At 41.3% G+C, this 13,440-nt stretch overlaps 1 protein-coding gene across 3 annotated transcripts in view; it reads right to left on the bottom strand.

Moving 5' to 3' along the window:
• Positions 1–13,440, bottom strand: part of Ppm1h (protein phosphatase, Mg2+/Mn2+ dependent 1H) — a 266,367-nt gene that overhangs the window by 142,351 nt on the left and 110,576 nt on the right. For all 3 annotated transcript variants that reach the window (XM_071609704.1, XM_027925783.2, XM_071609705.1), the window contains exon 3: positions 7,321–7,665. In XM_071609704.1, coding sequence (XP_071465805.1) covers positions 7,321–7,665 — 345 coding nt within the window. The remainder of the gene's footprint in view (positions 1–7,320; positions 7,666–13,440) is intronic.

Below are 13,440 nucleotides of genomic sequence, written 5' to 3'. Positions count from 1 at the left end.
AGCATTTGAAAGAAGTGTTTCTTGCAGCCTTCATCCCCCTGAAGGATTCACTGACATTAAAACACACTCTTCTACTTCTTCTAAAACGGAGCACAACTAGAACAGATTTCTAAAAATAATTGCTTCTTTCCCCTCCTCCCTAGAAGCCAAAATAGCACATTTATTTTTTCCTACTTACACCACCTACTCCTCTTTAAAAGATGTTTCACCAAATCTTAGCACTGAAAGGAACATTAAAGCACCATCTGGGTGGTTCTTTTACTATCAGATTAAACATGATAAATGAAGTCAATAAAGATATATTTACCATCGAATTAACTGCCTTTTCCCTCGAACCCTTCATCTTTCAAATTAGCTTAAGCTTTTTACACTCTAGGTAAAAAATAAAAATGTAGGACTGTTTTTTTAAAAACCTTCAAGTTCTGGGAATTTTTTTTCACAAATCAATGAAATTGTGAGAAAAGCTGCCTACTGCTTTGTGCGAAGCAATAACTTATTTGCAATGTTTCCCCATTTTAGCCGTCAATGAACTCCGAGACATCCAAGACATAAGTCTAGAATAATTCACTAGCAAAACACATACTATCATTCCTTTCAAGTGCCTCTAAAGGATCACGTAAATGACTCAGAAGATTCAATTAACAAGATAATTGGTTTATCTGCTCAATCAAGGGTCCTGAAGCCCTCTCAAAGCAATTTTCTGCTTAGCAGGACTGAGTTATTCTGGGCTGTGGCTGCTTAAATATTACATTTAAGCCAGACTTATCTCTAAATCAAAGAATAGATCCGATTTTTAAGACTGGGATTTAATTTTACTTCTTTTTGTTGCAAGCAGTGGGAGCAGAGAAGGAATGGAGACATGTGTGTGAAATGAGGCTGATTCAACAGGAAAGAATTGCAAGGAAAAAAAATCATATTGCCCAGAATGGTTGTAATTTGGTTTGGAAGTCTCACAGATGATGCAACTCCAGGGTCAGTCTTTGTTTCCTGCTAATTTCAGGTTGCAAAAGGAAAGCAAGAGCAATCTGCACAAGAGAGCGCGGGTGTTGGGTAGTTTCAACAGGACGTGTCAGCTCCCACTAGCTGGGTTAAAATATGGTTCTGAGCATACTGCTAATAGTGTCAGTCACAAATAATAAGATTCTGCATGGTTTTAGTATCCGGGTCTCATCCTGGTTTATTCTGAGAACAAGGCCATCTGCCAGCCAGGCAATGAGGGAAAAAGGGAAAGAAAAAAAAAAAAAACCAGTACTGCTTACTATTGCCACCTGCTGGCTGCCATGAAATCACATGCTTATTCCTTCCTGAAGGAACTTCCCGTTCTAACAAAAATGAAGACAAAACAAAACTGAAGCTTAAATAAAGGCAGACATCCAAGTTCCCAGCTTACCATTAATATGTTAATTTTTAAAGTGCTAGGATTTATAAACTATGAATTAGCTTTGTATTCATTCTCTCCCTTTTTGTCCCAATGTCACTATTTATATAGTTTTTGACAAAACCAAGCTGGTATTTCCAAACACCCTATAATAGAAAGATGTATGGTGATTTTACAAGTTAAAATATTTTCATTTTCCCCTTTTCATAATAATCAAGTTCCTAGAATATTCCTCACAGTGGCAGGAAATCGATACCCACAATGAAAAGGAAACAGAATTTAAAATCCTCCTGGCTACGTCCAGAACTCCAATACTGTAGTGATGGGCTAAAAGGCTTGGTTCTGATTCCTACCACAAGCCTCCTGTAACTATCCTGGCACTGGATCTGGCTTCCTCAGAGAGTCTGAAATATGGAGTATTCAAGCTTTTTTTTTTTTTTTCCTGGAGGATGAGGAAGTAGGGAGTTTTGAAATAAGGACTTAGAAGACATATTTTATGCATCTGGATTGTTTGTCCTGGACCAAGGAACAACTTAACCAAGTGATAAAACTTAGCTGCTGACCCAAGTTGCTGCTAAGTATTGTTGGGAAGAGAAGTCAGTCGAAAGGTTTCTGTGGTTCTGGTCCTTTAGGAAGGCACGGTTTGTTTTTCATGGTGGACACAAAGGGGACTAGGCACACAGCCTTCTTCCTAGGAATGAAGACCCAGGATGAGACACAAGGGAGTCAGGGGTAAACCTGCCTCTGACAGCTGCACAGTAAGTCTTAAAGACCAGAGGTCAGAAGCCACCTTCCCCACAAGCCCCACGCAGTGCCAGGCAACCCGAGGATCAAAGATGAAAAGCAATGACCTCAAAGAAGCATAGTGTTTGATGAAACCACCAACTTTCTGTATTCAAAGCACAGCTTCCTCTCTTCTGTTAGACTATATTTTGCAAATTGTCCCTTCTGTTTCCTAGAAATAGGTACTACTAATTCTGGAGAGTGTTTCTGAGTATCTTTACAGATAGTCCATTACTAGTGATATGAACTCACTACCTCCTTTAATGTCATTTAGAACATTAAAATAAATGAGATGTGGTGCCTCTCTACATTCATATAATGTATAAGTACAAATGCCCCCAAATAAAAGATCTTACCTTTTATTTCTGTCCTCCGTGGTGCTTGGAAGAATGTTGATTATAAAAAAAGAATTGTTGAGAGAGAGAGAGAGAGAGAGAGAGAGAGAGAGAGAGAGAGAGAGAGTGTGTGTGTGTGTGTGTGTGTGTTAGAGTTCCAGGGATTCTCATTGCACATTACTGGACTACTATAAATAAGGCAAAACCCTTGGAAAGGAAACACTCCACCTCTGAGGACACTACAACTAACATGCTGCTCCTCAGGAGCAGAAGTTGCAGAGATGGACGTCAGTGAGGCAAAGTAGAGGCTCAGGTGCTGGGGCTCGGGGACTGCACTTTTAAGGACTAAAAGTGGAAGACAAAGCAAGAGAAATGTTGATATGGAAATCTTAGTGGAAAATGAATTTTCCTATTATGGATCAGAATGGCAGAAACCTGCAATACCCAAAGAACATCTGGAAACAGAAAGTGGTTGGCTTTGTGGGAAAAAGTGTTCAGGAATGGCTTGGAAATTCTAAAGCTAATTCTCCCTATAAGAGCTGGTCAGGTCAACAAGTAAGGAAACTGGCTGTACCTTGGGCATTTCAAAAAACCCAAAGCTTTGCCTTGAGACAATGACCATCAAAAACCTAATAGTGAGAGGAGGAGGAGGGAAAAAAACTTGTTTTATACGAGTTGGCAGTGGCCTTTCCAGGCTGTTCTTTTGAGAGGATGTGACGTAATTTCTGTGCTGCTCGTTCTGAAGCACACCTAGAACAACTAAACGATTAAGCTGGCAGGCTTTCTGACACGGAGTAGATGTTTCTGAAGTCCCTGACAAAGTAAAGAAAAACAAAAGTACCTCTTTAGGATGAAGGTAAATATAAGCTTATCATTAAACATGGACACTTCTGAGAATGAAAGAGGACAATATTAATAATTACCCTGGGACTACAGGCATCAAGTAGCGCAGTCCCTGTCAAACAAAGCATGAAGTATGGCAAATTTATCAAGCACCATGAGAACCAAAGAACAGATGGCAGTTCTCACTTAATAAGGCCAACCATGTGGTACAAAGTCTAGGTAGACAGTAGGCATGTTGAGGCTGAGAAACAACCTGGGGGAAAATGTGTGAAGGGGAAGCTGGGGTGGGATAGATTCAGTAGGAACAAATATGGAAAGGAGGTGAGGATCAGAGCTGGAAGTACATCCAGGTTGAGTATCTCTAACCCCAAAAGCCCAAATCTGAAATGCTCCAAGATCTGAAACTTTTTGAGCACTGACCTGACACCATAGGTGGTAAATCCTACAAATAGAACTTTGTTTCACGTACAGTTATTAAAACTATTGTACACAATTACCTTCAGGCTAGGCTTATAAGGTGCACATGAAATTTAAGTGAATTTCAGGTTTAGACTTGGGTCCCCTTCCTAAGAGCTCACATGGACATGCAAATATTACAAAAGCTGAAAAAAAATCCCAAATCTGAAACATTCTGGTCCCCAGCAATTCAGATAAGGGATACTTAACCTATAATATGCCATACTGAGTCGCACACAAGGTGGGTTCCAAACTGCCTCTCCAGCTCACCTTGCATCATTTCTATGCTCAAAATCTACCTCCTCACCACAGCAGATATCAGTTTGCTGCTTCTCTCTCTCTCTTTTGTGTTGCTGGTGCTTGGTCTCAGGACATGCTAGGCTAGTGCCCTACCACTAAGCCACATCCGCAGCCCTGGGCTCTTTCTTTGATGTGGTTCTTTGCAGTTTCCTCAGCTCAGAGCACTCTACTAGCCACTCCCACCCCACCAGTTTTGTGTCCTTACCTCCCACAATTCCATCACCTCCCCTTTGTCTCTTCACCAGACTCCCACTTTGCCTTGTATCTTCCTTCCTCAGGCTCTTCCCATTTATATTTTATTTGATGGATACCTGTCTTGTCTAATTTGTTCAATGCTCTATTCCCATTCAGGCCGGGCTTATAGTTCATTCTCAAAGATATTTATTGACTGGGCTGGGGATGTGGCTCAAGCGGTAATGCGCTCGCCTGGCATGCACGTGGCGATGGGTTCGATCCTCAGCACCACATAAAAATAAAATAAAGATGTTGTGTCCACTGAAAATTGAAAAATAAATATTGAAAAATTCTCTCTCTTCTCTCTCTCAAAAAGAAGTAAGGAAAAGGATTACTGGGGCATTTTCTTTAATATATATATTTATTGACTGAATAGATTACATAAAAGTAAAGCAAGATTCCTGCTCACCCCACTCCCCCTGCCCCCCAAAAAAACAGTTTAAGAAAAATTCCAGGTAATAAACTGCCTAAGCCTGAAAAAACATTAAAAGACAAACATGAAGCTTATTATTAAGTATTTTTTTTTCTTTTTCTTTTTTTTTTTTTTCTGAATGAATATCTTAAGTACAATTGTTGGCAGCAACCCTGAGCCATTCATGTTTAGAAGCAGCCCAAGACCCTTGTGGAAGCCTGAGTCAATGTGACATTGGCCTCTAGTGGATGAAATTGAGAATACAGCCTTTCCTAGTCAAAGGTCCTTGTAGCCCTAGCAATGACTGAAGGAAATGAAAAATCCCATAGTTCCCTTTATTTTTCTCTTCTACAGTGTAAACTGAGATTTTTAAAAGTTCTGTTCTTTTCTTCCTTTATCCATTTCAGGGAGAGCACAGCATCAAATTCCTGCCTCAGTTAAATACTTAGCATTGGGAACATTAGTGTCTAGAAACATTCACATCACAGCTTCTCTGAGAGAAGCTAAGTGTGAGAGTGTAAGGTTTTATAGCAAGTGTAAGGTTAAAACCATATATATATATATATATATATATATATATATATATAAATAAAATAAATACTTTTTCCTAAGTGATATCTTATCCAATATCTATTGGGATTGTAGGGTTGGAAGCTACCAGACATTCCGGAAACAGAGTGCATTTTAAACCATCTGCTAATCAAAGGGTAAATATAATGTGTGTGACAGGAGAGAAAAACTGAGACCAAAGAAGGGATGAATTTAAATTAGAAGTAGATAGCAAGGGTGTGGGGGAAAAAGGTACACTGATTCATTGCTGGTGGGATTGCAAAATGATACAACTACTTTGGAAAGCAGTATGGAGATACCTAGAAAATTTGGAATGGAACCACTATTTGACTCAGCTATCCCACTTATAGGTCTATACCCAAAGGGCTTAAAAGCAGCATGTTACAATGATGCAGTCACCTCAATGCTTATAGCAGCTCAATTCATAATAGCTAAACTGTGAAAACAGATGCCCTTCAATAGATAAATGGATAAAGAAACTGTGGTATATATACACAATGGAATATTACTCAGCTTTAAAGAAGAATGAAATTATGATATTTATGGGTAAATGGACAGAATTGGAGAATATCATGCTAAGTGATATAAGCCAATCCTCAAAACCAAAGGCCAAATGTTTTCTCTGATAAGTGGTTGTGGATCCATAATGGGCCAGGGAGGTCAGTGGAGGAAGAATGGAGGAACTTTGGAATGAGCAGAGGGAAAGGAGGGATGGGGAGGGGGAATGTGTGTGTGTGGGAAGATGGTGGAATGACATGGACATTATTACCCCTAGGTATGGGCATAACTGCACAAATGGTGTGACTCTGCATTGTGTACAACCAGAGAAATGAAAAGTTGTGCTCCATTGTGTAAAAAGAATACAATAAAAATAAAAAAATAGTAATAAATAAATAAATTACAAGCAGATGCAAATTTGAGGTGCAAATACATGAACTGTTTTTTTCTAAACAAACTGAATGATAATGCTCATTATTATTCACTTTTCCCCTCTTATTAGGTAGATGACCTAACATGGTAAAATCCTGGAATGGGCACAGTGTACATTCAGTCCTGGTGAGAAGCTTCTAGCTGCTCTTGCTCATGGAATAGCCTGTCATCACTTTTCAATCTCTAGGTTTTTTAAGGACACTACCGCCCACTTGCCATACTCAAATACTTAATAAACATCCTTAAATTTTTCTTTATTGGTATGCAGGCAGCTGCTGCTCAGGAAAGAAAATCTTTGCAATCAAAATAATTGCCTCAATAAAAAGGTGGCTCAAAGAGGGGAGGAGATGACACAGAACACAACAGAGGGGGCCTTCTTGGTGCATTCCTGACAGGCAGCAGGACAGCAAGGATCACCCTTGAGAGCTGCTATTCAGTCTGCCTCAGTTCATTCTCCAGAGCAAGGCTGGGAAGGATGCTGAATTCTCTGATTAGAACTGTTCAAATTCAAATGTACAAACAAATCATGTGCCAGGTAAACAAAAGATGCTTGGATACCTGCCTGTGGACTCTGTTTTCCAGCCAAGGCTCCCTTTTCACTAGTGTGAATCACATGACCAACCATGGTCAAATAGCTGTTCTCAGATCAGAGTTGACTAGGAAGCCTACTTTTGAGCACTTTACTGAACTCTGTTTCCCCAAACACCTGGACTTCATACGCATGTGTAAAACAGACGGCAACCAGCTCACATTTCAGCCAAGTAGAACTGTGCCAGCCGGCATCAGTATGAGTCTGATGAAATGGAAGTGATAAGGCAGAAGACATCTAATAAGCCGAGGACCTCGTGTGCTGCTAGCGTTCCCTTTTCCTCTTCTTTTTAATTTTTGCAAGCACTTGGGCCAGGAACTCTATCTGGCCACCAACTTTTGCTGAGAATGGACGCCCAGTTATAAAACGGACATGTCCACATGCAACAGGCGGTGCAACCAGGTCCTTTTGGACCAGCTTCCAACAAAGAAGGCTTTGACTCAAGTGACCCCCGGGGGCCCTGGTCCCCTGGACTATTCGCGATACCTACCATCTCCTTGAAGGCGCTTTCCAGAGCCCCGATGACCAGGCACTCGTGTGGGATCTTCTTCTCCGTGAAGAAGCGCGTGGGCGGGGTGCTGGGGGAGCCCGGGGCGCCCACCCCTCCGCGCAGGGAGGCGGCGCGGGTCAGGGTCCGGCTGTTGGCGGGTGTGTTCTCGGGCTCCTCTCCCAGGCAGGTCGGGGGCAGGACGGCAGAGTTCTTCAAGATCTCCACAATGTCCTGCAGCTGCTCTGTGACATGGTGCTGCAGCAGGCGCGATGCCACCACGGCGGCCCCGGACCCCGCATGACCATCAAACAGCGACCAGTAGTGGCAGGAGACGCCCTCGGATTCCTGGTGGGACAGAGCGACAGGGAGGAGTGAGAAGGGCAGTATAGCCTCTGTCCCAGGACCATGTTGACACTGCTAGGACTAAGGGACTCTGTGTCCACTTGGTAGTCTCTCCTCTGAAGATGGCGGGATTAAAACATGGCTAAAATGCTCAGAGAAGGGTCCCCAGATTAGTCACTGCTGTGACTGCCACCCAAGAGATGAAGTGGTGCGCCCAGAGGAGAAGCCCACATTATCACATACGTGGTTACTACTTGGAAGGCAAGATCTGCTTTTTAATTCCATGCACATAGGGTTTTCCATAAAACTCCATACCAAGAGTGGAGGCCTCCAGGAATCCTGCTTTAACATCTAACTTCCCACCTCCCTGTGATTTCAACCCCAGATTAGGTTTAGTCTGGAATCTTTGGAGAAAGTTTGGCCTTTTTATAAGTAACAAGTAGACATACATTACCCCCCAAACCCCCCCGCCCCCCCCCCCCACACACTTTAGAACCCTATACTAAGATAATTGTCCCATCCTCCTTGGTCTATATCCTGAATACCGATGACATATTCTCTTCCTAGTCAGAGTCTGGTCCAGGCCCCATGAGAGGCAGCCAGTTCAAAACTGCTTTCCCCATCTCCCTTGGTTCTCCAGCAGTTATCACTGACATCCTTCTGTTCCCTCTTCCTTGAATTTATGCAGTTTATGATCCCTCCCCCATGATGGACTAAACCATGTTTAAATTACACACGCCTAAGATCTTGGCTCTAAGAGTGAGAGTTGAACTATGATTAAGTGAGACTAGAGAGGCCCAAAATAAACCCATGTGTATAGGGTCAACTTGCAGAAAAGCCAAGAATACACACCAATAAATGGTGTTCAGAAAACTGGATATTGACATGCAAAGGAATGAAATTGGGCCCTTACATCATATATATAAAATTAACTCAAAATGGCTTTAAAGGCATAAAGGGAAGACCTGAAATCATAAAACTCCTAGAACACAGAACAAAATAACTCCTCAACAAAGATCTTGGAATGATTTTTTTGAATGACACCAAAGCAAAGAAAAAGAAAAAGAAAAAAAAAAAAAAAAAGAAAGCAAAACAAAAACAAGTAGTACTACAAACCTAAAAGCTTGCAGAGGTGCCAATCACCAAAATGAAAAGGGAGCTGATGGAAGGGGAGAAAACATTTGCAAACCATGTGTCTGATAACGTATGAAGAGCTTGAACAGACATTCCTCCAAAGAAGACGTACAAGTGGCCAACGCCTGTATGAACAAGGTGCTCACCACTAACCATGAGGAAACAATGAGGTGAGAATAAAGGAGACCTTCACCAGGCATGGTGGGACATGCCTGTAATCCCAGAAACTCAGGAGGCTGAAGCAGGAGGATCCCAAGTTCGAGGCCAGCTTCACCAATTTAGAGAAGCCCTAAGCAACTTAGGGAGACTGTGTCTCAAAATAAAAAATAAAAAGGGCTGAGGATGTGACTTAGTGGTTAAGTGCTCCTGGGTTCAATCCCTGGTACAGAGAGGGAGGAAGGCGGAGGGGGGAGGGGACACCCCTTCCATAGTCAGATAAAGAGAGTCTACAAGAAACCTACAGCTAACATCAGACTTTATGGTGAAATACTAAGTACTTTTCCCCTAAAATTGGGCAAAAAAACAAAAAATGTGCTCTCACCACTTCTATTCAACTCTGTACTACATACAGGTCCTATATAAGCTTGAAGACTGTAAAGGAAAGTAAAACTGAATTTAAAATTGAACAATTTGATTATGGTGTGCCTTGGTATCATTTTATTTGTGTTTTGTGTTCTTGGTATTTGTCATTTTTGAATCTGTAAGTTTATAGCTATTTTATCAAATTTAGAAAAATCTCAGATTGCATTTCTTCCTTTCCTCTTTTTTTTTTTTTTTTCCTTTTTTTGAGGCTAGGAATTGAACTCAGTACATTGCCCATGTTGCACTAGCACTTGCAAGTGTTCTACCACTGAACCCTGAGCTCTGCCCAAAGCCCCTAAGCCATTATTTCTCTCTTCTTTAAGAAATCTCATTACACACATATTAGTCTACCTAGATGTCGTCCCAGGTTTAGGAAGGATGCTTTCATTTTTAAAAGTTTCATTTTGGCCAATTTCTATTGCTATGTAAAGTTTACTAATTTTTTTTCCAACTTTTTCTGTTTTAATTTTAAAGTGAGAAAAGGATTGAACAGATTTTTTTCAAAGGAAGATTTGCAAATGGCCCACAGGAATATAGAAAAGTGCTCAACATCACAAATCATCAGGGAAATACAGATCACAGCTTCATGCCTGTCAGAACGGCTACTACAAAAATATTAATAAAAGATAAATGTGAGTAAGGATGTGAAGGAAAGGAAAGCTTTGGTTTTAGGAATGTAAATGGGTATAGCTATTATGGAAAACAGTATGGAGATTCCTCAGAATATAAAAAAACGAAACTACCATATGATCTGGGTTCATACCAAAGAAAATAAAATCAGTACCTCAAAAAGATATCTGTGCTTTCAAATTCACTGTGGCATTACTTACACTAGCTAAGATATGGAAACAACCTAAATATCCACCCATGAAGATGTCATAAGGACATGAATGGACAAAGAAAACATGGGATCTTATTCAGCTATAAAAAGAGGGAAATTCTTCCCATTGCAACAACATGGATAAATCTGAGGATGTTAAGTTAAGTGAGATATGCCAGGCACAGACAGGCAAACGCTGCATTATTTTCCCTCTATGTGGATTGTAACACTGGATATTGACATGCAAAGGAATGAAATTGGGCCCTTATATCATATATAAAATCATGAGAGAATCATGATTTCCAGGAGCTGAGGGATGAGCGAAGGGGAGATAATGTGGTCAAAGGTTATAAACTTTCTGTGATGAGAAGAAAAAGAATGTTATCCTTATAACACAATAATGTACACAATGCGACCACAGTTAACAATACTGGATCACATATTTCAAAATATCTATGAACTGGTAGTTATGTGAGGTGACAGATGTCTTCATTAACTAGTGGAAATCATTACAAATCATCACACTGTACACCTTAAATACATATAATTTCAGTCACATATCTCAATACAGGTGAGGAAAAATTTACATGTGAAAAAAGTATGCTATAACCAGAGGGTTAGGATATTAAATTCTAAGATTAAATAAACATTTGAGATCTTTATTTTCAGAAAACTGATAAAGATATGGGCAAGGTGCATATTACATCTATTTCTAACTAATAGGTCTATCTGACCCACAGTAACAAATAATGAAGTCTTTTCAATTTTATTTTTTTAAGTTGAAGTCATCAAATAAAGTTCTTCTGGCTTATCTTAGAACAATGCTAGAAAATGCTGCGTAGGGGCTGGGGTTGTGGCTCAGCAGTAGAGCACTTGCCTAGCACGTGCGAGGTGTTGGGTTCAATTCTCAGCACCACATTAAAAATAAATAAATAAAAAAAATAAAGGTATTGTGTCCAACTACAACTAAAAACAAAAAATTAAAAAAAAGAAAATGCTGTGTAGTTAGTGTAACAGTATGCCATTACTCTCTGCTCTTTCAAATACTGTTTTCATTTAATTCTATGCTAGGTAATGAGATGAACTCATTGTTTATTAGTTAATAAATATTTACTGAGCACTTTTTATATGATAGGCACTATAGCAGACAGTGAGATTAAAAGACTAGTTCAAGAGATATCAGACAGGGGCTGGGGCTGTAGCTCAGCCATAGCACACTTGCCTGGCATGAGTGGAGGACTGGGTTTGATTCTCAGTACCACATACAAATAAATAAAAGTCTATCAACAACTAAAAAAAGAATTAAAAAAAAGAGATATCAGATATAACCTAGTCTTAACAATCCAGTAGAGAAGATGCTAATCAAATAATAACCAAAATAAATGGGAGATCACAAGGAGAGGTTCTTGGTGCCATGAGACCAGCCTATATTGACGGTTACACTGGAGATGATGTCATAAGGACATGAGGATCAGGCTGAGGGCTGCATGGCAGTTCACAAGATGAGGAGAAGAATGGAGAGACTGCCAGACAGGAGCAATAGCAGGTTCAAAGGCTCTGTGGTGGGAAGGTGCATGAAGAGTTAAAAGGAGACTAAACCATGGCTCCTTGGCTCAATGTGGGGAGTAGACAGGAAAAGGGAGAGGAGGAGGAGGAGGCTGGAGAAAGAAGTAGTAGTTAGACTACTCAGTCCTTACAAAATGCATGAGGGATCTTGGCCTTTAGTCCGAGAGTAATAAAAAGCCATGAATTGAGTGAGAATGACAAAATTGATTTGTTTTAAAAAGGCCACTCAATCCATACTGTGAGGATTAAGAGAGAAGAATAAAAGTGAAAGTATCAATCTTACTCTAAAAGAAAAAAAAAAAAAAAAAAAAACAACCAAATTCTGGCAGGAAAAAAACACACAAGAATAATAAAATCACCCTAAAGCAGGCATCCAAACTCAGAGGCAAGCAAAGTGGAAAGAACAAGGACTTCACTATTAGGAGGTTTGGATTTGAATCTCATCTTCCACACCAATCAGCTGAGAGGTCGGCAGTGCCAGGCTAGGGCGGCAGCAGGGGCTGGACCCTGGCTGGGTAGGGTGCCAGCTGGCTGCCCCTGTTGCTTAACAAGTCTTTGCCATGATTTCCGAACATGCAAAATGCAGGTGCTGGTTGGTTACCTGATGGGGAGTGTATGGGAGGGCTAAAAGGCAATTTATGTCAAGTGACTGGCTAAGCAGCATGTGGGGAGCAGTGTGCAGGTGTGGCTGCGACCACTGCCATCAGGACAAGGTCTGTGTAAGTTGTTCTCTGCACTTCAGCTTTCCACCGAAAGGCGGGGCCGCCCAAAGGACTCCCGTGAGTCTGCTGATTCCAAGTTTTCTCCACTGAAGAAGTTGGGGAAGAACTTGGGCCTTGAAGACAAGACAGACACAACTGGGAAGGACTGCAAGGTGACATGGAAGGCAGCACACTGGCAGTCCGGGAGTGCTGAGTCCCAGGGGCTTGGGTGACAGGAAAGAATCTGGTAGAGGCTCACCCAGTATCTATGCCCCCTTCTTGTTACTGCTGATTTCTGTTTGGGGCAGCAACGTGCCCATTAAAACTATCTCCCAGACTCCCTTGCAGCTCTGTGTTACCATATGATACACTGGCTGCAACTGGGAGTTCCCTGGATGAAACTTCCAGGAAAGCTATCATTTTCCTGATAAAAAGGCTCAGCTTGACTGGCCTGGTCCCTTTTATTTTATTTTATTTTTCCTATTTGGTACCAGGGTCTGGCATGTGCTCGGCAAGTGCTCTACTACTGAAGCTGCACCCCCAGCCCTTTTTGAAATTTTGAGACAGGGTCCTAATAAATCACCCAGTTGGCCTTGAACTTGCTCTCCTTCTGCCTCAACCTCCCAAGTAGCTGTGAATATAGGTGTGCACCACTGTGCCCATACGGCTTCATCTTTGGTCCTTTATTCTTTCCTGTCTGAGTGACAGAAGCAGTACCTGGGGGCAGAGTAACCCCCCTGCAAACAAACAAACAAAAGTCTAAAAGTGGAAGGCTCCGTGTGATGGGCCCTGCTGTCCTGCCTGGGATGCCACACAAGACCTGAGTGGTTTAGCCTCTGGGCTTTTTGTCATGTGGGCTTCACGATGTGGATAAGCCATAGTTGATAGTTTTTGTAACAAGATCCAGGGACATGGGACTCATTGGATGCCCAGGAGAGAAAGCAGACTGCTAGATAAGGCAGGCGCAGGCACAAA

Source organism: Marmota flaviventris, chromosome 3 (assembly GCF_047511675.1).
Source record: "Marmota flaviventris isolate mMarFla1 chromosome 3, mMarFla1.hap1, whole genome shotgun sequence".
In the NCBI taxonomy this organism is placed as follows: domain Eukaryota; kingdom Metazoa; phylum Chordata; class Mammalia; order Rodentia; family Sciuridae; genus Marmota; species Marmota flaviventris.
This window is presented reverse-complemented; position numbering and strand designations above follow the sequence as displayed.